The following is a 26,626-nucleotide window of genomic DNA, read 5'->3' on the forward strand; positions in this document are numbered from 1 at the left end:
AACCAACTGCTTTACTGAAGGGTGGAGTGGTATGATTTGAGGGCCAGGACTAGTTTGGGATTAGGTTGTGGTGAACAGACCAATCTGGAGACATACTTTGGGAAACACTAAACTAGGATGATGTACCATATTTAACTGAGCAGGTGAGGATAGGTACTACATTGAACTGTATGGTGTATTTAATTGAGGGTAGGTTCTGGATTAAAGGGAGGGACCATTTCTCAGCAAGAGCAGTTGAGGTTTAGAGAGGAAGGAAGCCACCATGTGTAAGGGTAACATCATGTGTAAGGATAACATATGAGTATTTGAACAAGGGTAGAACCTGTTTTGACTAAGGGGAAGTACAGTTGGCCCTCTGTATCCGAGGGTTCCACATCCGTGGATTCAACCAACCTTGGATTGAAAATATTTGAAAAAAAAATTCCAGAAAGTTCCAAAAAGTAAAGCTTGACTTTTCCAAGTGCTGGCAACTATCTACATACCGTTTACATTGTATTTACAACTATTTACACAGCACTGACTGGTGGATTAGGCTTTTTTGTTTGTTTGTTTGTTTTTGCGGTACGTGGGCCTCTCACTGTCGTGTCCCCTCTCCGGACGCGCAGGCTCAGCGGCCGTGGCTCACGGGCCCAGCCGCTCCGCGGCATGTGGGATCTTCCCGGACTGGGGCACGAACCCGCGTCCCCTGCATCGGCAGGCGGACTCTCAACCACTGCGCCACCAGGGAAGCCCGGCAGGTGGATTCTTAACCCCTGCGCCACCAGGGAAGCCCATGGATTAGGTTTTTTAACTAGTCTAGAAGATGACTTACAGTAGATGGAAGGATGTGCGTAGGTTACATGCAAATACTGTACTGTTTAATATACGGGACTTGAGCATCTAAGGATTTTGGTATCTACGGGGGGTCCTGGAACCAATCCCTTGTGGATACCGAGTGACGGTATACTATATTGACTAATTGTATTTAACTAAGGACGTGTTCTATTTTTTAACGAATTGAGTTAGGCATTGCATTTAACTAGGCATTTCACCAAAGGGAAGGCACCGTCTTCAAGTGAGCAGAAAACGAGGGCCCTGTACCTTCCTCTCCATGGCACACAGAGACGGGAGGCTTGATATCACCCCAGGAAATAGAATACCCCTTTCTAGAGGCTTCCTCCGTAGCAAAGACTGGTCTTTAACCACCCCTGGCAACTCTCTGACCTACAGTGGATGTGCCCACGGGAAGTTCATTCAGGCTCCAATGGGAGGCCATGGCTAACCTGCCCCCAAGGGCTGGGATCCAGAACAGGGGGATTCCCAGGACAGCACGCTGGGGAGGGGGAAGAAGATGAGCGCCAGAACAGGCTTGCGTGACTGTTTTTATTCCAGCCACCCGATCTGCCCCAATAAAGAGCTCCCAGACCCTGCCTCACCTTCCAGGCAGGGGCCTGGAGTCAGGGCAGAGGGACCTGCTGCTCCTGTCCCTGCAGAGGGAGGCCGACACGGAGCCTGGGCTTCCTGGTGACCACTCAGGCTCCTCCCGCCGCCTGTCCCTGTGGGGGCTGATGATGGGCTACCTCGTCCAGGCTGGGGGCGGGATCTCAAAGTCACCCCCTGAACAACGCTCCCTTGAGGATGGGGGACCGGCCCCGGACACCTCGTGTCTCCGGGTGAGGAAGTCACGGTCCCTTGTCCATCAGGCCTGCTGCCGCTCTCCGCCCCGCAGGGAGAGGACGTGGGTGCCCCTCGCCATCCACTGGGGGCCCGGAAGGGGGTTCTCTGCGAGACATTCCTCCCCTTGGCCTCAGGCCAGCAGGCGGCTGTACTCGGCCAGGGCGGAGGACTTTTTCACCCCGTCCCAGATCCGGGCGGCGTAGTGGAACCTGTGAGGGGGGGTCAACAGTCAGAGCTGCCCTGGCTGTGGCCCCCGCATGACCGTAACGCCTGGGATGCAGGGAAGATGCCAACGCCGATGCTAGGTGGCCTGATCCCCTCACCTCCCCCAGGGGAAGCGAAGGTGAAGTCCTCGAGCGCCCACCCCTGGGCCCAAACTGCTTCCCGCTCCACTCAGTGCTGGCCTTTGTGGGTAGGCGTCTATCTCTATAGCCCTCCAGAGTCTTGTGATGATCAGAAATGTCTAGCAGCTGCGTAACCCTCCCACCTCCCAAATTCTCCCCTCCCCGCTGGGCCCTGGTTTAGACCAAAGAGAGAAACAGAGCTCCAGAGTGGCTTCCTGCTGTGTCTGCACTCCCTGCCCCTTCTGCCCACAGCCGACTGCAGACAGACCCAGGGGAGCCAAGCTGCAGCTACTTCTCAAGTTTCTGTTTCTCTGGAAAATGAGATGAGGCAGCCCCGGGTCTGTGGCAGCACTGCTGTGGGCTCTGGGCATAGAGAGCCACGTAGAGTCGGGGCTGGGGAGGCAGCGCAGGGCTTTGTGGAGGAAGGTGGAGAAAGCCAGAGGCAGGGGCTCCCAGTGGAAGGGGCTAGTGGGGGGAGGGGGGGCCTGGAGAACGCGGCTCCTGTGGTTCCCGACAGCTTTCCGCTTTCCTCTCCGGTGCAGCTATGCTTTCTGCACTCAGGGCCTCAGAATAAATCTTTAAACTTGACTGGGCTCACTGGCCCTACTCCTTGCAGTCAAGTGACACCCAACCACAGTGCATGACCTTGCTACGTGACACTTCCTTCTCTGAGCCTGAACCTCCCCACTAGTAAAACTGGTGACAAGATCTACACCCTCCCGGCTGATTGGGATTCAAAATCACATGGAACAGCAACAAGATGGTGGCACTCATCAGTGCTCCAGGAAGGGAAGCTGAGGTGTGGAGAGACCTCCGAGACCCTCAACACGGTCGAGGTGGGGCCCTCACACTGACTCCTCTGCCGAGCGCTCTTACCAGTTCTTCTCGGTGAGGATCGTGTGTGACAGCTGCGGCCGGGCCATGGACATCACTTGGCTCCGGAGCTTGCTCACCAAGGACTGGAAGCTGGGGTGGCCTCGGTATCCAGGGAGCAGGGAGAAGAGGGGGCTGGAACTGGGTCCTGGAAAGTCAGAAGTTAGGAGGGAAGGGGAAGGGGGACAGCCCGCCGAGAGAGGCCCTTCCTCCCCGTCAACAGAATCCTGGCCTGCCAGGAGCGCCTCTGAGTCCAGCCCCGGCCCAGGTCCCCCCGTCCTTCCGTGACTCGGAAACATGCTCCTACGGAAGGAAGGGTCTGAGCACCTTAGGGACAGGCTTGCGTCTCCCCTCAGACCAGGGCGGGTCCCTGTCACCCCCAGACCGGGGCAGCCCGTGTCTCCCTATGGACCAGATGCCCTCGAGGCGGAACGCACCTGCTCTTGGGGGGGTTTCACTCTCTGCCTCGCTGTCCATGAAGGGCATCAGGAACAGATTGACCTCGCAGTCCAGGAAGTCGGGTGGGAGCCCAGGGAAGACGTTGCACTGTAACATGGACAGCGTACCTGGCGGAGGGAACCCGTGAGGCTGCAGGCACAGTGCTGCAGGGCCAGGGGAGGTATGCGCGGGGTGGTCAAGCGGGGGTCAGGGGACGGGTCTGGGGGCCGGGGCTTTGGGACTGGATTGGGAGCCAGAAGGCCGCTGGCCAGCTTGGGGGTGGCTGGGGGCCCTCACCCTTGTACCGCAGGTGGGAGTGGGCCATGAGCTGGTCGATCACCAGGTGCATCTGCCGCAGCTTCCGAGGGCAGAAGTCCTCCCGGCGAGCTTTGTTCTGCAGGAAGACTGCGGGTGGGAGGAGAGGCCGAGCTCCCGTGGTGCTCGCGCTCGCCACTGCCACTCACCACTCGGACTCCCCTTCTCACACCAAAGACCGGCCCTGCCCCTGAGCTCAGATCACTTGTAGTTACATAATAAGTAACTTCCCTTTAGTACCAGGCCCTGTGCTGGGCAGCGCTGGGGACCCAGAGAAATGAGTCAGAGCTGGTTTCTGCCCTCAGGAAGTCGCCAGTCTGACGTCCACCTGCTCAGGAGCCTGGCAGAAAGACCAGGGGCTGGGCCAGGTGGAGGAAGCAGGGAAGACCCTGCCTGGGGTGTCATAAACGAGCCGGATCTTTGCAGAGGAGCAGTGCGTCAGAGCGCAGGGCAAGGACAGAGCGGACCAAGGATGCACGAGTAGGGGCCCAAGCAGGGTGAACAGGGTGCGTGGCGCCACTGGGGCCGACGCCACACTCACTCCCTGAGCCCCATGCCATGGACCCAGAAACAGGCAGACTAGGGTCCTGCCCCCAAGGGGCTCCCATTCTGATCGAGGGGCCAGAGCTGGACTCGGGGGTCACGCCCTGATGGCCAGGGGGCCCCTCAGAGGAAGTGGCAGCTAATCCTTTTTGACTCTCCTCACAACCCCCACAGGTGCTCCTCCCAGCGCCCCCTCCCCAGAGTACTCCCGGTTTCCACCCCCCACTCTCCCCTGCCCACCAGTGCAGCCCCCGGAATGCCTCTCACCCAGGTGTGGGTAGTACTCAGTGCCTTCATCGGAGCCTGACGAGCTGCTGGACTCATGGCTGGGGGACGGGGTGGAGGGCTTCACCATCTCTGCTGTCTGGAGGAACCTTGGGGTTTGGGGTGACAGGTTGGTGCTCTGCCTCCGGCCCCCCCATATCCCACAGCCTGGGGAAGGAGGGGGCTCCCTTCACGGATCTGATTAAAGCTACAGCCACACTCAGAAAAATGCCACATACACACCATATTCCTCACACAGTTTTAGGGAACCCAGAGACAACCCTCTCAGACACTGATCCATGGACCCATGTCAACACGTATGTATTTTTTTAACGAGTTTATGCCATCAAGAAAAATACTTTACTTTTTAGAGGAGTTTTAAGTTCATAGCAAAACTGAGTGGAAAGCAAAGAGAATTCCCACGGATCCCCCCCCCCCCAACACACAGCCTTCCCACTTGGCAACATCCCGATGATCCTCCAGTGACACACACCGTTGCCACCCGACGTCCATGGCTTACATTAGGGTTCCCTCCTGGTGGTGTATGTTCTATGGGTTTTGACAAAAACCACATAAATCCACCACTTGTATCACACGAGTAGCTTCAGGGCCCTAAAAATCCTCTCTGCTCCACCTGTTCACCCCTCCCTCCCCCCCCAACCCTGGCAGCCACTGATATTTTTACTGGTCTCCATAGTTTTGCCTTTTCCAGAAGGTCACAGAGTTGGAATCATACAGTATGAAGCCTTTTCAAATCGGCTTCTTTCACTTAATAATCTCCATTTGAGGCTCCTCCATTGTCTTCCATGGCATGACAGTGCATCTCTTTTTAACAATGAATAATATTCCATCGTGTGGATGTACCACAACTTATTTATCCGTTTATCTACCAAAGGACATCTTGGCTGCCCCCGGTTTGGGCAATTACGAATAAAGCTGTGCAGGTTTTTGTATGGATATAAGTTTTCAGTTTATGCTATTTTAAAGTAATTCTTCCAAATATATAGAAGTATATATAAAAGTAAATAAAATAAACCTGAGATAAGGGCTAACGGGATCTGATAAACTATGGCCCTTCTTCTCGTACGGACACGTACACAAAGAAATCTGGAGTGACTGAGGGGGGCAGGAAGGGACAACAGAGTTGAAGGTTCCCTCAGACCGGCCTGGGGTCCCTGATCTCAGGACTCAGCTGAGGGGGCCGCAGGGCAAAAGGGCCTCTGAGCCTATAAGCACCTACTATGTGCCCAGATTGCGCTGGAACCTCCCTTACAGGCCGTCCCTAAATCGGGCCACAAATATGGTATCCACAATTTCCAGGGATTCACCTGCTCTGGGGAGGCCACCTGTAGACTCTGGCTTAAAACCGAGGCTCTGCAAGGGCCAGCCTGAGGCCACACCCCACCACAATGTGAACTCCACAGGGCAGCCTGTGTTACCTGTTTGTTCACACCTGTATCCCCAAAGCCCAGGACAGAGACCAGCCTATGTAAATGTCCAATATATTTGTCTTTTGAATGAATTCCAACAGACGATGGTGGTAGGAGGGGGTGTTTCAGAATTAAGTCACTTAGATCTGGTCACAACAGCCGGCTCCCCCAGCAGCTTGTTTTTTTACTGTGGGCCAGACCCTCAGCTCCCACCCATCCCCAGAGTTACTAACACAAACCTTAAGCTCCCACTTAATCTACTGCTTACTAGGCACCAGGTGCTGTGCTGAATGCTTTACATTCTTTAACTCACTTCATCTGCAGGACACCGTTTGCCTATGAGGAAGTGTGGAAAAAGCAACCGCTCGCCTAACAAGTACTGGGATTCAAACACAGGGCTGCCTGACTCCGGAGACATCTGCTTCCTTCAGCTCGGCTCTCCCCTCCCCACAAGCTCCCGTTCCTTCCATCTGTCTGTCTGGGCCCCATGCCCAGGGCTGCTGGCCTCCCCACAGCTACCTCCTGGGGCCTGAGGCCAAGAGGATCGGAGCCAGTCCTATCTGGGGGCATTTCTGGAACCTCCAGCTGCTTCAGGCAGTACTCCTGCCAGATCCTGACTCCCTCCCTTCCCTGCCCACCAGGGACCCGCGGGAATGGCACCTACGCCTGGAGATGGACCACGAGGCTCTAAGGAGCAGTTCCTCAGCGTGCTATTTATTCAACAAACTTGTTAAATATCCACCTTGTGCCAGGCACTGTGTGAGCCACTGGGGCTTACATTCTAACGAGGGAGACAAGACCACAAAAAGGTCCACACCATCCTGTCAGGGAGTGATACGTGCAGTGAAGGAGAACACAGCAGGGTAAGAGCGGGAGAGTCACAGGAGAGGCAGTTAGCAGGTTAGGGAGGCCTCAGGGGGACGTGAAGGACATGAGGGAGGGGGCCTGGCAGCCGCGGGGAGAGTGTTTCCAGCCGAGAGATGAGGCGTGCAGAGGTCCTAAGCGCCACGAGGGACAGCCGTGGGGCCACCACACCTCTGATGGAAGGAGTGAGGCAAGTGCTGGGGGAGGTCGGGGCGGTGACTGGGACCACATCACGTAGAACTCTGTTAGCCATGCATGGGGAGGACTCTGAATTTTACTCTGAGTGATGTGCACAGTCCGTGGAGTGTGGTAAGTGTGTATGTGTGCTGAGAGAGGATTAGGTGGCAGTGATCCTCTCCAACTCACGTTTTCAAAGGGTCCCTGTGGCTGCCGTGCGGAAGTGGTGAGAGCTGGGCAAGTGGCTGAGTCTCGGGGCCCCCGTCCCTAGCCTGGCTCCGCTCCCGACAGCGCCTCACCTGTACAGGCTGAGGTCCGTGAACCAGTCCTGGACGACAATCACCACGTGGCAGACCGTGAAGAGGAAGGCAGCGATCTGGAGTGACTGAGGGGGGCAGGAAGGGACGACAGAGTTGAAGGTCCCCTCAGCCCAGACTGAGGTCCCTGATCTCAGGACTCAGCTGAGGGGGCCGCAGGGCAAAAGCGCCTCTGAGCCTATAAGCACCTACTATGCGCCCAGATTGCACTGGCACCTCCCTTCCAGGCCATCCCTAAAATGGGCCAGGTGGCAATGATCAGCCCCTTTTTACACAGGCGGATACGGAGGCTTGAAGGGGGGATGATTTTGCCAAGAGGCAGAGCCAGGGGCTGAGTCAGGTCTGACTCCTGGTGCCGTCCTCTCCCTCCAGCTCTGGGGTACCCAGGGCTCTTATGAAAAAGAAACTAGCCTAACCCGTATCCACTAGCGCTCCATCCTGGACCACCAGGCCTGGCTCGGCCCCCTCACCTGCATCTCCACGTAGGTGTGGGGCAGGCTGTACTCTGGAGGCAGCTTGCGGTCGTTGTTGATGAGGTGGTCCAAGATGGAGGGGCTCAGGATGGGCTGGAGCAGGAAGACAGCAAGGTGTCAGGGAAGGGCCGCGGGTCAGGATCCCAGGGGACACGGCCACCCAAGTTCCACCCGATGACTGCAGATACATCACCTCTCAGGACAAAATAATGTCAGATACACGGGCAGTTTCTAATTAGGAAAGAACTAGTCAGTGAGAGGAGGGGTGACAGAAAAAGAGTTTCAAAGCCGACACACTTTCCTCAGCCCTCTCACAAGTCCCCACTGCTCCCAAGTGCTCCGTGCCCCAGAAGAGCACTCCTAGTGCTGGAAAATCGAACATCCACTTGAATGAGTCATGTCCCTGCAACACCCTTATTTTGTTGTTTCAAATGCTGTCAGGCCTTCCCTGGTGGCGCAGTGGTTGGGAGTCCGCCTGCCGATGCAGGGGACACGGGTTCGTGCCCCGGTCCCGGAAGATCCCACATGCCACGGAGCGGCTGGGCCCCTGAGCCATGGCCGCTGAGCCTGCGCGTCCGGAGCCTGTTGATCCGCAACGGGAGAGGCCGCGGCAGTGAGAGGCTCGCGTACCACAAAAAAAAAAAAAAAAAAAAAGGCAGAGGCTTTCCTCTTTCCTCTTTCGTCAATCCAATGGCTCACTTTCTAAAACCCCAAACACTGCAGTGTTCCATTCTGTCTTTTTTCATTCATTCATTCATTCATTCATTCATTTATTGCTTGCTTGTTTGCTTGCTGCATTGGGTCTTCATTGCTGCTCGTGGGCTTTCTCTAGTTGCGGCGAGCGGGGGCCACTCTTCCTTGTGGTGCGCGGGCTTCTCGTTGTGGTGGCTTCCTTGTGAAGCATGGGCTCTAGGTGCATGGGCTTCAGTAGTTGTGGCTCGCGGGCTCTAGAGCACAGGTTCAGTAGTTGTGGCACATGGGCTCAGTAGTTGTGGCTCGAGGGCTATAGAGCGCAGGCTCAGTAGTTGTGGCGCACGGGCTTAGTTGCTCCACGGCATGTGGGATCTTCCTGGACTGGGGCTCAAACCTCTGTCCCCTGCACTGGCAGGCAGATTCTTAACCACTGCACCACCAGGGAAGTCCCTTCCATTCTGTCTTGTTTTAACTTCTGCTCTGCCCCATGGGGGCCCCGGACCAGCCCGCAGCTGGTTCAGCTCGGCACAAGGTCTTGGTGATCCTGTCACAGGGCCTGGCACACAGGTCTCACACCACATTTATGGAAGGTTTTCCATCCATCAATGTGTACGGTGGCCAGAACTTTGTTCCACTAACATTCATTGAGCATCAGCTGTGGGCCAGGCCTCTCCCTGAGGAGCTGCAGACCGGATAGGAGCGGGCACAGAATGCCAGAACCAGATTGTGGTAAGCCACGTGCTGCGCTGGGAGGTGCATATGGGTGCACATGGGCACCGGTGGGCGCTCAGAGGAGGGGGAGGCTTCCGGGAGGAGGCAATGCCCCTGCGGAGTCTTCAGGGAGGAGAAGGCAATAGCCAAGCAACAAAGCAAGGGGAGAGAGAATGTTCTAATGGTGACGATGCTGACAGCCAAGAGTACTGAGAACCCACTTCATGCCAGGACTTTACCTGTGTTAATTCACTGACACCTCACAGAAACCCCACGAGGGAGGTAATGTTGTTCTTCCCACTTAAGAAAACCAAGGAGTGGAAACGTTAAACAACTTGGCCAAGGTCGCAGAGCTCAGGAGCGAGACTATGGCAAGGCCTGGAGGTGTGTGTGGTGGGACCGATGTCTACATCAGAGAGGGGAGTCCAGGGAATCTGACAGGCGAGCCGCACGGGCCCCGGCTGCCTAGCTAAGGAACAGGGATCTTGGAGAAGCTGAGGAAAGCTGCCAGGTAACACAGGACAGGCCAGCTCTTGTGACAGTGAGGCGCCTGAAGGCTCACCACGCACCATCCCGTGCCCAGCACTCTGCCTGGACTGTTCCACTGACTCCCTGCAACCCTCCTATGAAGCTGAGAAAACTATCACCCCCATTTACAGATGAAAAAATGGAGGTGGGGGGGTTAAAACTTACTTAAAGGCCAGCTCTGGCTGTAGACTGACTCCAGGGCCCACACTTCCAACTGCTATGCTATAAGATTCTTTAGGCTCCTGTGTACACGATGGATGGGAGTGGAGAGGGGGTGAAATCTGACAAGAGGAGACTAAGGGCCAAAAAGAGACACAACTTGCCCAAAGGCACTAGCATGTCCGTGGCTTGGCCGAAGCCCCATGGAATCCAAGCAAGGTTCTGGCTTAAACACATTTGGGGATGAAGCTGAGTGCTGCACGCAGCAGGGTGGGGTGAGTGGGGGTCAGCACCTGCGTGTCCAGGAAAACGATCCGCTCCTGGGTAATAAAGAAGTCAATGCCACTGGTCTGGTTGCCCCCTCGTTCCTTCATTTCGGCGCTCTGGGCCCGGAAGACATAGGCCCTGTGGAAAGGAGCAGGTGGGGGCATTAGAGGTCAGGTTCTCGGCCTTTGCCGCCTCCGGGGTGTGGCCCTGTGAGTGAGCCCATGAGATGTGACTCCCCGCCTGCCCGCGAAGCCTTCCATTCATGGCCCCTGCTGCCTAGGGGGCTGTGTTTTATATCACATGACTTCATCCCTACCCCTGCCCATAGGCAGACCTGTTAAGTCTTCACAAAATCAATAGACTGAGGTGTTTAAGAGCAAGGACTTTGCTGCACTGCTGGGATTCAAACCCCAGCTCTGCCTCTTCCTGGCTGTGTGGCTTTGAGTAAGTTCCTTAATCTCTTTCTCCTCGGTTTCCTCGTCTGTAAAACGGGGACAACAATAGTCTCAATCTCTCAGAGTGACTGTGAGGTTGATATACATAAAGCGCTTAAAAGAGTGCCTGATACACGACGATATAAAATAGCTAGCTATTAATTATCAAGTGTACCTGCCATGTGCCAGGTATGGGACACACAGCACTGAATACTCTCCACCCCATGGTGAGAGGGTACGGGGCAGCCAGGCTCCCAGTTCTTGCCCTGACTGGAGCGCTTTCCCTGCTGCCCCTCCTCAGCGTCTGCGTGTTCTCAAACGGCCCCTTGACCAGCTGATTTGCACAGTAGCCTGGCCCCAGCCACCTCCCTATAGCCCCTTCCTGTTTGATGATCATCTTCTAATGTGCTTGTTTACTAGCTCCCCATTAAAATGCAAGCCCCACGGGGACAGAGATTTTTGCCACTTTTGTTTACTGTTGTAGCCCCAGCACCCAGGACAGGGCCTAGCCCGTGGTAAACACCCAATAAATATTTGTTGAACTGAAGCAGGGAGACCAGTTAGGAGGCTCCTGGCCTCCTCCAGGGGAGATGGCAGTGGCCTGGACCAGGAGATGGGCATGCAGGAGAGGAGCAGGTGAATTCTCAAGATAATTAGGAGGTAAAACTTATGAGACCTGATGACAAGAGTTGGTACCAACGTCTGCCATGTCACAGGCGGACCTGCCTCAGAAGGACACATTAGGCCGACAGGATTCTAGCTCAAGTATCTGAGCTGACAGCCACAGGGAAGTTTTGCTAGTTGGGGGTGGAAGCTGAGATGGAAAGGATGCCAGCCAAGAGAGCTGCAGCTGTGCCAGAGCAGAGCCCAGTTGAGCTAAAGTCATGAGTGAGCAGAGAAGAGTGGGGACGGAGCCGACCTGGGAGGCGGGGCACTGCAGCTCGGGGTCTGGTGATGTATGTTCTCACCACAGGGGTTCTTAACCTGTTCCGGGTTTCCCTCAGGCCCCTCTGAGAGCTGGTGGGAACTATGGACACTTTCCCTAGAAGAGAAGCCTGACTGTAAATGTGTGTAGAATCCTGCATATACCATTCGGGGGTTCATGGACCCCCGAGGCCCATCCGTGGTGTCCAGGGTGACATCACCGACTTTATAAAAACCAAACTCCTACACTTTAAGATAACCCTAAGTGGCCACAACCCCTGCTCACCCCCCATCTTGATTCTTCCCTAATTAGACTGTCTGTGTTCCCTACCTTACTCCCCAATCCCTGCCTTTCCCTCTTTCCTTCCCTGCCCTCAGTTTGGGGCTCTAGTGCTCAAGCTCCCTCCTCCCCCAAAGGACTCCCTCCTTTACCTTCACAATCATACCCTGTCCTTACTCAGCAAGGCAGGACTGAGGCTGGTCTAGAACCCACGCCCTTCACCCAGGTCTCTTGTCCCAGGCCACATCAGCCACATCCTGTGAGCACTCGCTCTGTGCCAAGTTCTTGTTAACTTTTGCCTTCCCGATCTTGTCTCATCCTCCAAAAACGCACTTTACAGATGAGAAAGTGAGATACCAGGAGGTGAAGGGACCTGCCCAAGACCAGCCAGCTGGTGAGCGGCAGGGCTGAGACTGGGGTGAACCTAAATCCAAAGACTTAATGGATACGCCATGCCAGCTCCTGGCTGGTCCTGTACCATTTGCTGGAACGAGGAAGGAAGGGAGGGAGGGAGGTACAGGATTGGTGTCCTTGGAGCTACACGCAAGTTTGGTCCAGACTGGTCATCATCCTCGTCTGACAGAGACATTGAGGTCAAGGTAGGGGAACACCAAACACCACTTGCAATATCCAGGCCCACCCTTCCCTGACCTAGGTGGGTGCCACCTCCCTTGCAGACCCAACGTCCCCCTCACCTCTGGTCCTCCTCAGGAGTGTTGGCTGACAACAACGACATAACCATGGACTTGCCTGTCCCCTGGAGGCCCAGGACACCAACCACCAAGACATCAGTCTGATCCAACAGGTACTGCGGGAAGAGGCAGGAATGAGACCCTCAAAACTCTGTCGGTTGATGGAGTGGGAGTGAGGAAGGGGCCCTAAAGACTTCCATGGCTTGCCCACCTACCTTCTCAGAGATAAAGAAAAACGTTTGTGCTCCAAATCCCCTCAATTGGGCAAAGGGCGGGGGAAGGGGGGTATATGGAACGTTCTGGGCACAAAGAACAGCATTTGTGAGAGCTCCAAAGCAGAAAAGAGCCTCACTGGTCAAGAAGGTACTAGGAAGTCAGAGTGGCTGGAACACAGAGGAAAAGGGGCGCCTGATTTTGGGGAGAAGGGGAGAGGCATAGGAACAAAAGGATGGGTGGAAGAAGCCAGGACTGGGTAACTGAGGGCCACTGGAGCAGACTCCTGGGAGGCTTTGGGCTTCAGGCAGGTTGGGAAAACATGGGAAAGCATGATAAAGGCAGCAGTAAGCAGGAAGGGGAGACCAGCCCATCCTGGCTCTGTCTGTGGGATTTAAGAGTCCTACAGAATCCTGAGACCTTCACCTCTGGGCTGCCAGCTCTGCTGATTTTCACCACCAGGGGGCATAAGAGCCACTCCTCAAGGAAAACAGTCATGTCCTCAGTGTGGCTGCTGCACCTCAGAATCATCTGGAGAGCTCTAAAAAAAACCCCTCTAATCCTGGGCTGAACCCTAGACCCACTAAAGCAGAATATCGAGGGCTAGCCCAGTTCAATATGGTAGACACTGACCACATGTGGCTACTTAAATTTAAATTAATTAAAATTAAACAAAACTACAAATCAGTTCCTCAGTTATACGATCCACGTTTGGGGATTTGTGGGTAAGCGCTCTATAGCAGGGCCTGGACAGCGGCTCTTTTTTTTTTTTTTAAAGCTTCCCAGTTGATATCAACATGAGAGTGGTAACAGATGGGCCTGGTATGTTGTTAGTAAATCCAAGCTGTTGGAGAAGGAGAGGGAGCATACCTGGGAGAATCTGAGTAATGTGACAAGCCTGGGAGGGAAAAAACAGGACGGGGGGAAATGAAGACTGGGACACTGGAAGTAGATATGATGGTCCAGAGGTGTGAGGTGTGGACTACAGTGAGGGCTGTTGGGATGGAGGCGGAACCTCCGGGGGCTAACATTCAAACCAGTTCACACTGGTACTGCATGGGTCTTGACCAATCATGAAGAGGACTGGGGCAGGCCCAGGAGGCTGCCCTGCTGCGTGCGAGAGCGGGCAGGAGATCCCAGGGCCTCTGCGGTGGTAATGGGTCCCTCTTTGCCAACCAGTATCAAAGTATTTCAGCATTTTAACAACCAGCACAGCTGAGCTAGTGTAAGCCACTGAAATTCGGCCCAGCTAGGTGAGAACTTTCTGATCCATTCTCTCACTGCTGCCATTGCCCGAAAGCTGTCTAGTCTGGTGTTGCCTGCCAAGGAGGTGGGGGACGGGGAGGAGGTGAGGGTGTGGGACCCAGAGGAGGTCGAGCAGGGAGAGAGCCCTGGCCCCCCAGTACCTCAATGGCACTGTCGCACCAATTCATCTGGTCATCCACCAACTTGATGCTGTGCTTCATGCGCTCTGGGGGTAGCAGTTTGGCCTGGCCCACGACAGCTGCAGACAAGAGCGTGCTGAGGGTCTGTGCGAGGGGGTTCCGGCTCCCAACCAGATCCCGCCCGGCCCCAACTCACGGTCCATGGCTGCCGGCGCGGCAGTCCCCATGCCCCGGTTCTGGATCTGGTACACAGGCTGTGTGGGTCTCTGCCCCTCCTTCTCCCCCTTGGGTGGCGCAGGGGCTGCAGGGGGTGGTGGGGCAGTGCCCTCGGGGGTGGAGGCACTCGCTGTGGCCGCAGGCCCTTTCCCCTCCTCCCGTGGCTTCATGAGGACAATGGGCTTCTCAAGAGGGGCTGGGGCAGGCGGGGCGGCAGGGGCCGTTGGAGTCGGTGGCTGCTTTGACTACGGGCGTGAGAAGGTTCCGGTCAGTGGAGAGATCCTTGCCCTAACTGCTCCCAGCCGCCCCTTCCAAAGCGTCTTCCCCACTCACCCGCTCTGCTGGAGGCTTTGAGAGGATGATGGGGGTTTTCTGCATGACCGCCGTGCTTGTCTCTTCGCTGCCATCCTGTGGTGAGGGAGGGCAGTTACTCAGGAGTGGCTCCCCTAGCTCCCTGGACACCCCTCTAAGTGTCAAGAACCATTCTAAACGCCTTCAGACATAAACTCCTCCAATCCTACCAACAGCCCTGTGAGAGATACCTTTATCTCCATTTTTCAAATGAAAAAACTGAGATCCAGAGAGGTTAACTGGCTTGCCCAAGGCCACACAGCCAATTAAGCAGTGGAGCCAGGCCTTGAAGCCAGACAGCCAGGTTCCAGAACCACGCTGCCAGCCGCTCCACTCAGCTGCCTTTGCTAGACAAGCCCAGGCAGAAGGCGCTGGGGCTTTGGAGCGAGAGACATCTGCATTTGAACTTGGCCTTGACTTTTGTTGGTTGTGTGAACACGGATAAGGAACCACACTTACTTAGACCTGTTTGCTCATCTGGCGAATGGGGATAGGAATTCCTTCCTCACAGGACTGTTAAGAGGCTGAAAGTAGACAGGACTCACAAACGGTCCACGGAGCACTGGGCACGTGGCAGGTGCACAGTATCTAGAGCTGCTATCCTGACAGCCCTGCTGTCCCAACCTCCGCTCCCCAGCCCCACCCGGGCTAGCCAAGTCAGCGGACTGATTCCCGTGCCTTACCCTCTTCATGCCTCTTCTGTCTCACCCCCACCTGCCTAAGAAAGGGGAGAGACCTGAGTTTGAATCCTGTTCCTTCTGTGGTACCCTGAGTAACCCTGGGAGAGTCCTGATCCTTCAGTAGGTCTGTTTCTTCACCTACATATTGAGGATACTTATTTAAATCCTGCTCACTCACTGGCCTATGACGAAGGACAAACCAAAGGATATGAACGTGCTTTGCAAAGAACAGGTGAGGGTGAAGAGATGAGGATGGATAGGAGATACAGTCAGGAGGCACCATGTACAGCACTGGTGCCCGATGGGCGTGAGGGTGACCAGGATGAGACCTGATGGGCTGTCACTAGTAGCGGGAGGAAGAGAATTGGCAGGAAGACACTGAGGTCAGCAGGAGACATGGAGGACGTGAGGAGGCCATTGGCCAGTTAGGAGGCTGCCAGGGTCAAAGACAAGACATCTGGGAGTTGCTTGTTCAGGGACTGCAGCTGAAGGTGCAGGAAGATGGTAACATTCCCCAGAAAGATGTGTGTGGAAGGAGGAGAGACTGCGTGTTGTCACTTATGCTGTGGCCCAAGGGAAGGAGTAAGTAAGAGCCAAGCTCACTGTGAATAAATTTCCTTCATGTTTTTTGCAGTTTTATGGCTCAGAAACTGTCCCAACCATTATCTTCTTCCACTCCCCCCACCCCCGCCAATAAACAGCCCTTAGAGGCGGGCAGGGCCCTGGAGAAAGAACCCGGGGGGCAGGCTGTGGCAGTGAGTCACCTACACACAGGAGAGGAGCAAGGCTGGACCGGGCCCACAACGAAGCTCCCGACTCCCAATTCCCGGTCCAGGACACTCTACAGCAGACACAAGTGGTGCTGTGCCTGAGGCTCACTTGGATTTGGGTTCAAGTCCTGGCCCCAAAGCTTATTGACCTGTGACTTTGGGTAGGTCCCTTCCCCTCTAAGACTCATTTCCTCATTAGTGAAAACTGCGTCTATCATAGGCTCTACTTCATGGGACAGCTGCAGGAGCTCAGCAAGACCCAAAGGATGGAAAGCACTCTGCAGAGCACCAGCACACTGCACACTGCTCAATAAACAAAAAAGGCTGCTATTATGACACAACTCTGGAAAACAGGGGCTTCTGGCACTTCTCAGCTCAAACTCCAATGCCAATTCCAGTCAGTGAAATCCAAAGTTCTTTCCAAGGCCTATCAGGTCCCACATGATCTGGCCCCAGTTTCCTCTCTGATCTCATCTTCTATCGCTTCCCCTTCTTCATCCACTGCAGCCACGCTGGCCTCCTGGCTACTCCTTGAACACACCAGATAAAGGCCTCAGGGCCTTTGCATTTGCTGTTCTTTCTGTTTTGAATGCTCTTCACTCAGATTCTGTCAGGACTTGTCCCCTTGCCTCCTTCAGGTCTCTGCTCAAAAGTCAGCTGTTCAGAGAGGCCTTCTCTGACTGCTTCATCTAAGACAGCCCCTTTATCACTCTGAGCGCAGTCCGTTTTGTCCACAGTTATATCCCCAGCATCTAGATGAGGGCCCGGTGCCTAGCTGGTGCTCAATAAACATTGGTGGAATGAGTGGACACATGAATGCTGCCCTTGGGCCCAGACACTCACCCGTCTCTCTCTGTCCCAAGGTGCAGTGTAGTCCCTCTCCCGACCACCAGGCCCGGAGAGATTCTGGGGGCCGCCAGGGCCTGGCTCCTTCCACCGCCGCCGCCTGTCTACCCCATAGAGCCCAGGCTGACTGTGCCCAGACTCAGACATGGTCACCTATGGGTAGAAAGAGGTTGATTCCAGGATGAAAAAAGTCTCTCCCCACTCTATCTGGCTTACCCTGGACTATAAGAAGGCACTTCCTTTCAAGAGAGCTCTGTGGCTGTGGCAGTGACTGCCAGCAGGATCTCAATAGCCATTCTTCACTACTTCCAAAGAAATAAAACCCTCAGTTCTGAGCTGGATACCTGGCTATCCAGAATACACTTCTCAGCCTAGTCTGCAGTTAGCTGCGGCCATGTGACTAAGCTCTTTCTGGCCAACGGTATGACACCAGAAGTGTGTTTTGGCAGCGTTCAGAAACTTTTCTTCACAGACACTGGCACCTGCCTTTTGTCCCTTCCTCCTACTAGCTGAAAGGAATGCGGGTGTGGAGGCTGGAGCTCAAGCAGCCATTAAGGTCTGTGAGGCATCTTAATGGAAGGAAGGCATAAGAGACAAAACACAAGGTTTGGGGACTCCCTATTAACCTTAAATTGCCTATCTCTGGATGCAGTGACAAACAAATCCCCTTCTATCTCTTGTAGCCAAAACTATTCCCAACTGTTAATCACTTTTCTCAACATAAATACTAACACATGGGGGAAGGTCACATAAAAATGGGACATACTCTTTCCCAAAGTGCAGCAAAGCATTTCCATACAAATCTGTAACATGACCCCCAGTCCCACAACTGCCCTTTTGATTACCCAATACTGGCACATGTGGGGGTGGGGCACCTGTATTCAAGGACCTATTTTCACCAGGTGTCCCTCTACTTTCAGTGTGTTCACCTTCCGTTACTGATGGTCTGCCATCCCTCACACTCCAAGGCCTCACCAGGGACATTATATGTCCCTCACCAGGGTCATTATACGTCATTATATGTCTCACATCTAAGACATTATACAATGTATGGCTAGCTATATAACCCACTCTCTATCATTTAACTTAGCTGCCTATAGGCCCCTAGAGAGTTTCCCCAGCTGTTTACACTTCATTCCAGGGACGTCTCTTGAGTGTGTCTGTTTGCAGGACTCCGAGGCCAACTGCTATAGCTCACGGGTCCATATCTGGTCTGCCTTCTGTTTTCGGAAATAAAGTTTTATTGGAATACAGCCACATCCATCAATTTACAAGTTGTCTATGGCTGCCTTCTTGATACAATGGCAGGGGTGAGTAGCTGAGACAGATACTATGGGCTGCAGAGTCTAAAGTAATTATTCTCTGGACATTTACAGAAAAAGTTGGCTGACCTTTGCTTAGCTCTGAAGTGCCTTCAAATCATTCTACGAATCCCTCCACCTCCCCCCCCCAGTACAGTGACATTAAGAGGTCCTTGTGTAAGACTCTTTCCCCAGAACGGAAGTATCTGTTTACAGGATGCAGGAGTAATTTTGCTAGCCAGGTAGGGGCTTGTCTAGCTCCTCTCCCACTGCTCTACGTGACCTCTCCCCTAGCCACAAACTAGGTGGAAGACTGCCTTCTGAGACAAAGGAGGGCAAGGCCAGTTTACAGATGCTTATGCAAACTGATTCAGCACTTAAGTGACTGTTTACAGTCTCCTGAAGGACAGCCTCCTCAGAAATCAAGACTCTTCCCCGCCTTGCAATTAAGGTTCTGTTTACACTTTACCCTGGAGGCCTCCCCTGCACTTAATTGTCTGTTTTCTTGCCTCAATAGGGATTCTGCTCCACCACTAAAGTGTCTGTTTACATAACCCATGAGGATCTTCTTCCCATGCATGTTATTCTGAGAACTTCCACAGTATCTGAGTTTAAGCTCCCCAGAATTTAAGAGTTCACCTACAAGCATTTTGGGGACTCCCAATAGTTTCCAGGCTCCTCTGGGGATCCCCCCCCAAAAGTATAAAGCCAGTCTATTTGGGTTTATTTACAGGACTCTTAAGGTGACCTCCCAGAACTACAATTACAAATTCCCCTATTACAAATTCTTTGGGGGGCTTCCTCAGTACTTAAGCATCTCTTAACATGCTCCTCTTGGGGGATCACCCAGAATCTATCTGCAAGTTATTTGGGGAGGCTCCCAATTCCTACCTCCGTATTTATGGTCTAATGGAGCACTCCCACCCCAGAACTTGGGTCTATTCACACTATTTTTCTACAAGACTCTCCAGCAATTACATGTATATGTACAGCCTCTTATATGGGGTCTCCCCTGGAACTTGAGTCTGTGTTTTATTCAGGGGACTTCAGCATAATTAGGCACCTGTTAACAGGCCTCCTATAGGGAATCCCAGAACTTAAGTTTCTATTTACACTATATTTAGAGGAATTTGGAGGACCTCTCCACTGTTTAAAAATCCGTTTGTAGGCCCTCTACGAGTGTCCCCAAGGCTCTGCACGTTATTGCATGGATTTCGCAGTACTTTACCGCCAGTTTACAGGCCCTCATTATAAATGGTCTCCCAGAACTGAAATTTTTCCAATATACACATTATCTGTCTCCTGCCCACCCCACTCCCGGCAACGCGCTTTTTAATGCGTTGCTTTGACTCCGAACTTAGTTACGCAGAACCGCCAGGCGTCCGAACGACCAGTTAGCGGTCAAGGAGGAGCCGGGCCCCGAAACACGCCCCGTGCCCCGCCCCCCGCCGAGGCGCCAGCCTAGCGCAGGCACGCGGGCCACTTACCTAAGGCGGCTGCTGATTGGTTCCCGGGGCGTAAGGGGGCGCGTGCTCTCCGAGACGGGGGTGGGGTGGGGACGGGGAGGTTCCACTGCAAGCCACCGGCCTGTAAATGGAGTCTGGGAACCCGGGAGCGTGGCGGGAGAGAACAGGTACCGGTCAACCCAGAACCGGTGGGGGCATCCCGGAAGCGGCACCGAAGGTAGGCCGGTCCGAGGGAGGAAGAAGTCGAGAAGATCTCGCGGGGCCGAACCGAGATCACGTCTCGCGGGCTGCCGGCCCTGCGCATGCGCCGCAGGCTGGGCGCGCGAGAATCGAGCGTGAGCGCCGGGCTGAGCATGCGTTGATGTAGGTGGTTGGCTTCAGCAAGCCGGCGGGTTGCAGAGGGCAGTTGGGAGTGCGCGGCGACTCCGCTTCAGCACGCGTGCTCATCGCAGGGGGCGTACGTGGGCTTTCAGAGAAGCTGGGGAAGCGGGGCGGGGTGGGGACGCCGGAGGCTTTGGGTTCGAGTACCGCTTCAGCTGTGGTGTTGGCAGGACGCGGTGGGGTGGGACGGCAGGAAAGAATTTTAAGTGTCCCGGGCTGAGTGAGTGCTGAGAACACAGGTATGAATCAGAACTGGCGTAGGCCCTGGAAGGGATCCCGGTCTGTGGAGGGAGACGGATAGGGAATCAAATCACTTAGGAAAGGGTGCGGGTACGATTGGACCTTGAAGGGCAGTCAAGGACACTCCAGGCGAGGGAACCCCGGGAGAAAGGTCCAGACTGGCTTGGACTCATGGAGTTCCACTGGGGTGGGAGGTGAGGCAGCAGACATGGGCAGGTCAGATCCTGAAGAGATGTGAGACGTGGACTGGTGGGAAGAAGAGCACGTATAAACCCTTCGGGGGCTGCGGTGGAGGAGGGATACAGTGCTAAGAGTCGACAATTCAAACGCCTGCGGTGGGAACCCTGTGCGCGCCTAAGATGAATACCGGGCGGAGAGTGAGGCCCGCAGAGACCGCATGCGCAGTTAGCCGAAAGGCCTCCGCGACTTAGCCGAAGCGGGTGGTTACCAATGGGAACGATAGATGCTTCAAGAGAAGAGAGAAGGGTGTATATATACATATACATGTATTCATAGATATATAGGTGAGTGAGGAATTTACCATTTTTCATTTAAAATTACATTTGGGTACCTCCCCGGAGGTCCAGTGGTTAAGACTCGGCTCCCGTTGCTTGGGGACACAGGTGGTCCCTGGTCGGGGAACTAAGATCCCACATGCCGCGTGGCGTGGCCAAACAACAACAAAATTATATTTGGACAGGGAATACATGTACATTCTGACAAAAGTCGAGCAGTCCATGGGGTAGACAAGAAAAGTCCGTCTCCTCTCTGGTTCCCATATTCCATTCCTAGAGCACCGCTTCTCAGTTTCCTTCTGGAGCTACTGTTACAGCAAAGCATTGGGGTTGAGAGCTTGAGCCTGGCCAAGTTCCTTAACCTCTCTGCGTCTGTGTCCTGTTTCTACAATGGAGATGAGGGCGCTGAATGATGGTACTGGCAGAGTTAAATGGGTGACAGTGCCTAGAATAGTGCCTGGTGCATAGTAGCACTGTGTGTTGTCATTATTTCGTGGTTTACGATGACAGTGATAGTGACTGAGTCTGAACTGCCCCCCTCCCGTCCAGGCCTCATCCCTGCTGCCATTTTCTCAGCACAGGTGGCAGGTGGAACCATTTCTCCAGGCTGTCACAGGCTGGGTGAAAACAACCATCACACAGACTGAGTTGAGAGTCCTGTTGTTTATGGATTCTCCAGAAGATTGTGGGTGTCTGGAAGAGATACACATGACAGGCCATCTTTGTGTTATGTCTGACATTATCCCCTTTAGCATCTTCATCTGTTAGGTCGAATCTGTTTTTTTACCTGAATTTCTCAACCCCAGAGTAGCCTCACAAATGCCAGTTTCACCTCTGGGCAACCCTCAGAGGTGGAGATTTGACTTAAGGGAAAAGAAGGGGCTTGGCATTGGACCATGGGCCCACTGTATACCGGGTTCTGCTTTATATACATCACTGTAACCTTCTCCCCTCCTCATTTAACAGATGCAGAAAATGAGTCTGAGAGAGAAGAAGGGCCTTACTGAAGTACCCAGGGCCAGGAGGCATCAGGGCCTGGATTCAAACCCAACCCTGTCTCACTCTAGGGCGAGCCCACGTTTTTTCCCTGGCATTGGGCAGCCTGCCTAGCGGTGAGTCAGTGGTGCAATCAAGCACCCAGAGAGCTGCCTTTTATATAAATGGGATGGCGTGCTGTTGTGTGGATGTACCATACTTAACCATTACCCTATTGATAAACATTTAGGTTGTTTCTGAACTTCTGCTCTTACAGACATTTGCCACAATGAATATGCTGTACATCTGACTGCATGTGGATGATAGTATTATCAATAGAATATCCTGTTTGAAGTAGAATTGCTGAGTCAAAGGGTACATGCACTGGGAATTTTAAGAGCCCTTTGCCAAACAATCTGTTCATTTCTCAAGTCACTTCTCTGTTCACTTCATTCATTCGTTTGTATCTACTGAACGAATTATGGAACTCTAGTCATCTGCCAGGACAGAGCACCTGCCCTTCAGGAATGGATCTTCTAGTAGGCGCAGGTGATGTCAGGTAAAAGATGCTTGGAAAAATCAGGATAAGGGAATTGAGAGTGACAGAGGTCACAGAGAGTGACAGGTGGTCAGGGAAGGCTGCGCTGAGGTGACATTTGAGCAGAAGCCTGAAAGATGGTAAGGGAATGAACCATAGGAAGATGCTGAAAAACAGTAAGTGGAAAGATCCCGAAGTGAGAATGGACCTGGGTGTTCAAGGATTATCAAGATGACCAGAGTGACCGGAGCAGAGTGGAAAAGGGGTAGAATTATTTAGGGATATAGCTGTAGAGAGGTCCAGGTTACATGGGGTCTTGTGGGCTATGGTAAGAGCTTTTGAATTTACTTACAAGTGTAACAGGAAGCCTTTGGAGGGCCGTGAGCAAGGACAAGCATGTTGTGAGGTATGTTTTATAAAGATTTCTCTAGTGTTATTCTCACAAAGTAGTAACAGTGGTTCCCTGTGGGGGTGAAGGTTATAGGTAGATGTGGAGGAAAACATCTTAAGACTTTCATGTTTTTGAACTATGTGACTCTTACCTATGCACAAAAAAGTTAAAGCAGCGCTGGCCGCCATGGGGAGAATGGGCTGCAGCTGGGCAGCAGTGGAAGCAGGAGGAGATAAGAAAGCTGCTGTCTCCTCCCTGGGCAAGAGATGATGATGACTCAGGAAGAGGGTTATGTGAGACGAAGCATGAATCAGGAATGACTTAAAAGTTATCCTGAAGGTTTGGGCCTGACCCACTGGGTGAAGAGTGATGCTTTTTACCAAGACGGGGAGGAGTAGACTTGACGGGAAATTGACCAGCTTTGAACTGCTTAACTTTGAGATGCACATTGGACATCTTAAGTGGTCCAAGTAAGTGGTCGCCCTAGGGCGAAGCCAGGGTTTGTAGATACAGAATTTTTACTGACTTTTCATTATGCAAATTTAGAAACACGCACAAAAGTTTTCTGGTGTAAAGAACTCCCATATATCCACCACCCAGTGTGGAGAGTCATCAGATTTTACTTATCTTATTTCTTCTATTTTCTTCTCCCACATATAAGCACACTTTTTCCTGGAGTTTCTGTATTATTTTTTAAGCTTTTAAGCAAACCTCAGATGTCCTGTCATTTTATCAATGACTATACAAGTGTGCTAAATTTTGAAGCTGTTAATATATAGATGACATTTAAAGCCCCGGAATTTGCTGAAACCATCCAGCCTGAGGGAGTAGGTTGAGCAGAGACTGGGCCCTGGGCCTCCCACATTTAGGAATCGGGGAAAGGACCAGCATCCTAGAGATGGAGCAGGAATATCAGGAGAGGTGATAAACTGGGGCCGAGGAAACAGAGTTCCAAAAAGATGGTGATCGACTAGGGAGCAGAGATACAGAGCAGTAGCTGGAGGTGGACATGGGGTCCACCATGGAGAAAACATGGCTGTCTTATCCCCCAGTCTTGTTGCAGGAGAATGGGGTGCAACAAGATGGTCATGTCCCAGGCGAGTCCCAGGGACGGGCCATCAAGTGAGGGTCCTTGGTTTCACTCAGGAAAATTCAAGAGCGAGCCACAGTAAAGTGAAAGTAAGTTTATTTAGAGAGATACACATTCCATCGGCAGAATGCAGGCCATCTCAGAAGGCAAGAGTGGCACTGGGGTGCGGGGGTGGTTAGTTTTTATGGGCTGGATAATTTCATAGGCTAACAAGTGAGAAGATTATTCCAAATATTTTGGGGAGGGGGCGGGGATTTCCAGGAATTGGGCCACCACCCACTCTTTGGCTTTTTATGGTCAGCCTCAGAACTGTTATGGTGCCTGTGGGTGTGTCACTTAGCATATGCTGATGTATTGCAACAAACGTATCATGAGGCTCAAGGTCTAGGGAAGTCAAATCTTCTGCCATCTTGGGCCTAGTAGGTTCTAAACAGTTTTAGTCGTATCCTCGAGGGGCTGTGTCATTCTTTTTTTTTTTTTTTTTTTTAAATACTTATTTATTTATTTGGCTGCGCTGGGTCTTTAGTTGTGGCATGCATGCAGGATCTAGTTCCCTGACCAGGGATCAAACCCAGGACCCCTGCATTGGGAGCATGGAGTCTTAACCACTGGACCACCAGGGAAGTCCTGTGTCATTCTTTTAAAGGTTGTGTCCTGCCCCCTTCCCTCCTGTCTCAGTCTCACTATGTCATGGAAACTTCTCAATATCGTAATATGGAATCTATAAGGAAAAGTTTACAGGTACTTACTTTTCTTTATCTTTTTTGTTGTTGAGGTGTAACTTAAACGTGGCTAAGTGCAGAAAAGACACAGATCTTAAGAGTATTGGTCAATGAATTTTTACAAATATATATAATCGTGTAACCACTAACCAGGTCAAGGTAGAGAACATTTCCAACACCCCAGAAATTTCTCTTGGACCCTTTCCCTGTCAGCTCCCTCACTCCAGAAGCAGCCACTGATCTAATTCTGGTTACTATACGTGAGTTGTGTGTGCTCTTTTGAACTTGATATAAATGAAATCTTACAGCAGGTCTTCTGTGTTGTCTTCCTTCTTTAGCTCTTTGGTCTGTGAGAGTCTTTGCTACTGTTGAATGTATCAGGAGTTTGTTCTATAAGAACTTACTTTTAAAGGATTTCCACATACAGGTTATTTTACAATGTGTAAAATAAAGACTCTGAATTTGAATTCCGGATGTTTTGCAGTTTGGTGAATACATAGTGGAGGATGTAAAGTGCTTAAAGTCCCTGTGGGCCGTTTTTGAGATGGGAGGAACGACAGCATGTTTGTATGCTGCTGGGAGTGATAGGGAAACCATGCAACTCAAATTGGAACTTGAACCCACGTGCCAGGACTTGAACTGGGCCAAACCCAGACTGGGAATTGAACCCACGTCCTTTTATTTATTTTTTATTTTTTTGAATTTTATTTTCTTTATTTTTTATACAGCAGGTTCTTATTAGTTATCAATTTAATACATATTAGTGTATATATATCAGTCCCAATCTCCCAATTCATCCCACCACCACCACCACCACCCCGTTGGTGTCCATACGTTTGTTCTCTACATCTGTGTCTCTATTTCTGCCCTGCAAACCGGTTCATCTCTACCATTTTTCTAGTTTCCACATATATGCGTTAATATACAATATTTGTTTTTCTCTTTCTAACTTACTTCACTCTGTATGACAGTCTCTAGGTCCATGCACGTCTCTACAAATGACCCAATTTTGTTCCTTTTTATGGCTGAGTAATATTCCATTGTATATATGTACCACATCTTCTTTATCCATTCGTCTGTCAATGGGCATTTAGGTTGCTTCCATGTCCTGGCTATTGTAAATAGTGTTGCAATGAACATTGGGGTGCATGTGTCTTTTTGAATTATGGTTTTCTCTGGGTATATGCCGAGTAGTGGGATTGCTGGGTCATATGGTAATTCTATTTTTAGTTTTTTAAGGAACCTCCATACTGTTCTCCATAGTAGCTGAATCAATTTACATTCCCACCAACAGTGCAAGAGGGTTCCCTTTTCTCCACACCCTCTCCAGCATTTGTTTGTAGATTTTCTGATGATGCCCATTCTAACTGGTGTGACACCTCATTGTAGCTTTGATTTGCATTTCTCTAATAATTAGTGACGTTGAGCAGCTTTTCATGTGCTTCTTGGCCACCTGTATGTCTTCTTTGGAGAAATGTCTCTTTAGGTCTTCGGCCCATTTTTTTGGGGTTGTTTGTTTTTTTAATGTTGAGCTGCATGAACTGTTTATATATTTTGGAGATTAATCCTTTGTCCGTTGATTTGTTTGCAAATATTTTCTCCATTCTGAGGGTTTTCTTTTCATCTTGATTGTAGTTTCCTTTGCTTTGCAAAAGCTTTTAAGTTTCATTAGGTCCCATTTGTTTACTTTTGTTTTTATTTCCATTACTCTAGGAGGTGGATCAAAAAAGATCTTGCTGTGATTTATGTAAAAGAGTGTTCTTCCTGTGTTTTCCTCTAAGAGTTTTATAGTGTCCAGTCTTACATTTAGGTCTCTAATGCATTTTGAGTTTATTTTTGTTTATGGTGTTAGGGAGTATTCTAATTTCATTCTTTTACATTTAGCTGTCCAGTTTTCCCAGCACCACTTATTGAAGAGACTGTCTTTTCTCCATTGTGTATCCTTGCCTCCTTTGTCATAGATTAGTTGACCACGGGTGCGTGAGTTTATCTCTGGGCTTTCTATCCTGTCCCATTGATCTATATTTCTGTTTTTATGCCAGTACCATATTGTCTTGATTACTGTAGCTTTGTAGTATAGTCTGAAGTCAGGGAGCCTGATTCCTCCAGCTCCATTTTTTTCCCTCAGGACTGCTTTGGCTATTCGGGGTCTTTTGTGTCTCCA

At 52.0% G+C, this 26,626-nt stretch overlaps 1 protein-coding gene across 4 annotated transcripts; it reads right to left on the bottom strand.

Moving 5' to 3' along the window:
- Nucleotides 1-1,348: 1,348 nt before the first annotated feature.
- On the bottom strand, nucleotides 1,349-19,996 carry SMG9 (SMG9 nonsense mediated mRNA decay factor). Of its 4 annotated transcripts, none has more exons than XM_029241663.1 (14): nucleotides 19,632-19,996; nucleotides 16,841-16,996; nucleotides 14,530-14,604; nucleotides 14,177-14,441; nucleotides 14,002-14,099; nucleotides 12,386-12,498; nucleotides 10,079-10,190; nucleotides 7,692-7,787; nucleotides 7,204-7,289; nucleotides 4,437-4,543; nucleotides 3,609-3,716; nucleotides 3,311-3,439; nucleotides 2,877-3,021; nucleotides 1,349-1,865 (listed from the first exon to the last, which is right to left on the bottom strand). In XM_029241663.1, exons 2-14 carry the CDS (start codon nucleotides 16,988-16,990, stop codon nucleotides 1,787-1,789), a joined length of 1,563 nt encoding a protein of 520 aa, XP_029097496.1. In that variant the 5' UTR covers nucleotides 16,991-16,996; nucleotides 19,632-19,996; the 3' UTR covers nucleotides 1,349-1,786. The 4 variants fall into 4 exon arrangements, 3 of the variants coding, with proteins under 3 accessions (XP_029097496.1, XP_029097505.1, XP_029097515.1); XM_029241672.1 differs by lacking the exon at nucleotides 19,632-19,996 and adding an exon at nucleotides 15,231-15,265 and having other exon boundaries at nucleotides 1,355-1,865; nucleotides 16,841-16,896; XR_003796538.1 differs by having other exon boundaries at nucleotides 1,778-1,865; nucleotides 3,617-3,716.
- Nucleotides 19,997-26,626: the final 6,630 nt, after the last annotated feature.

Source organism: Monodon monoceros, unplaced genomic scaffold (assembly GCF_005190385.1).
Source record: "Monodon monoceros isolate NGI ecotype Baffin Bay Population unplaced genomic scaffold, NGI_Narwhal_1 Super_Scaffold_10, whole genome shotgun sequence".
NCBI lineage: Eukaryota > Metazoa > Chordata > Mammalia > Artiodactyla > Monodontidae > Monodon > Monodon monoceros.

Coding starts and splice junctions, on each gene's coding strand:
- SMG9 (XM_029241663.1), bottom strand. CDS start 16,990: ATGTCTGAGTCTGGGCACAGTCAGCCTGGGCTCTATGGGGTAGACAGG. Junction 7,290..7,691: donor ACACCTACGTGGAGATGCAG/GTGAGGGGGCCG, acceptor TGCCCCCCTCAG/TCACTCCAGATCGCTGCCTT. Junction 3,022..3,310: donor TGAAACCCCCCCAAGAGCAG/GTGCGTTCCGCC, acceptor CTGACTTTCCAG/GACCCAGTTCCAGCCCCCTC.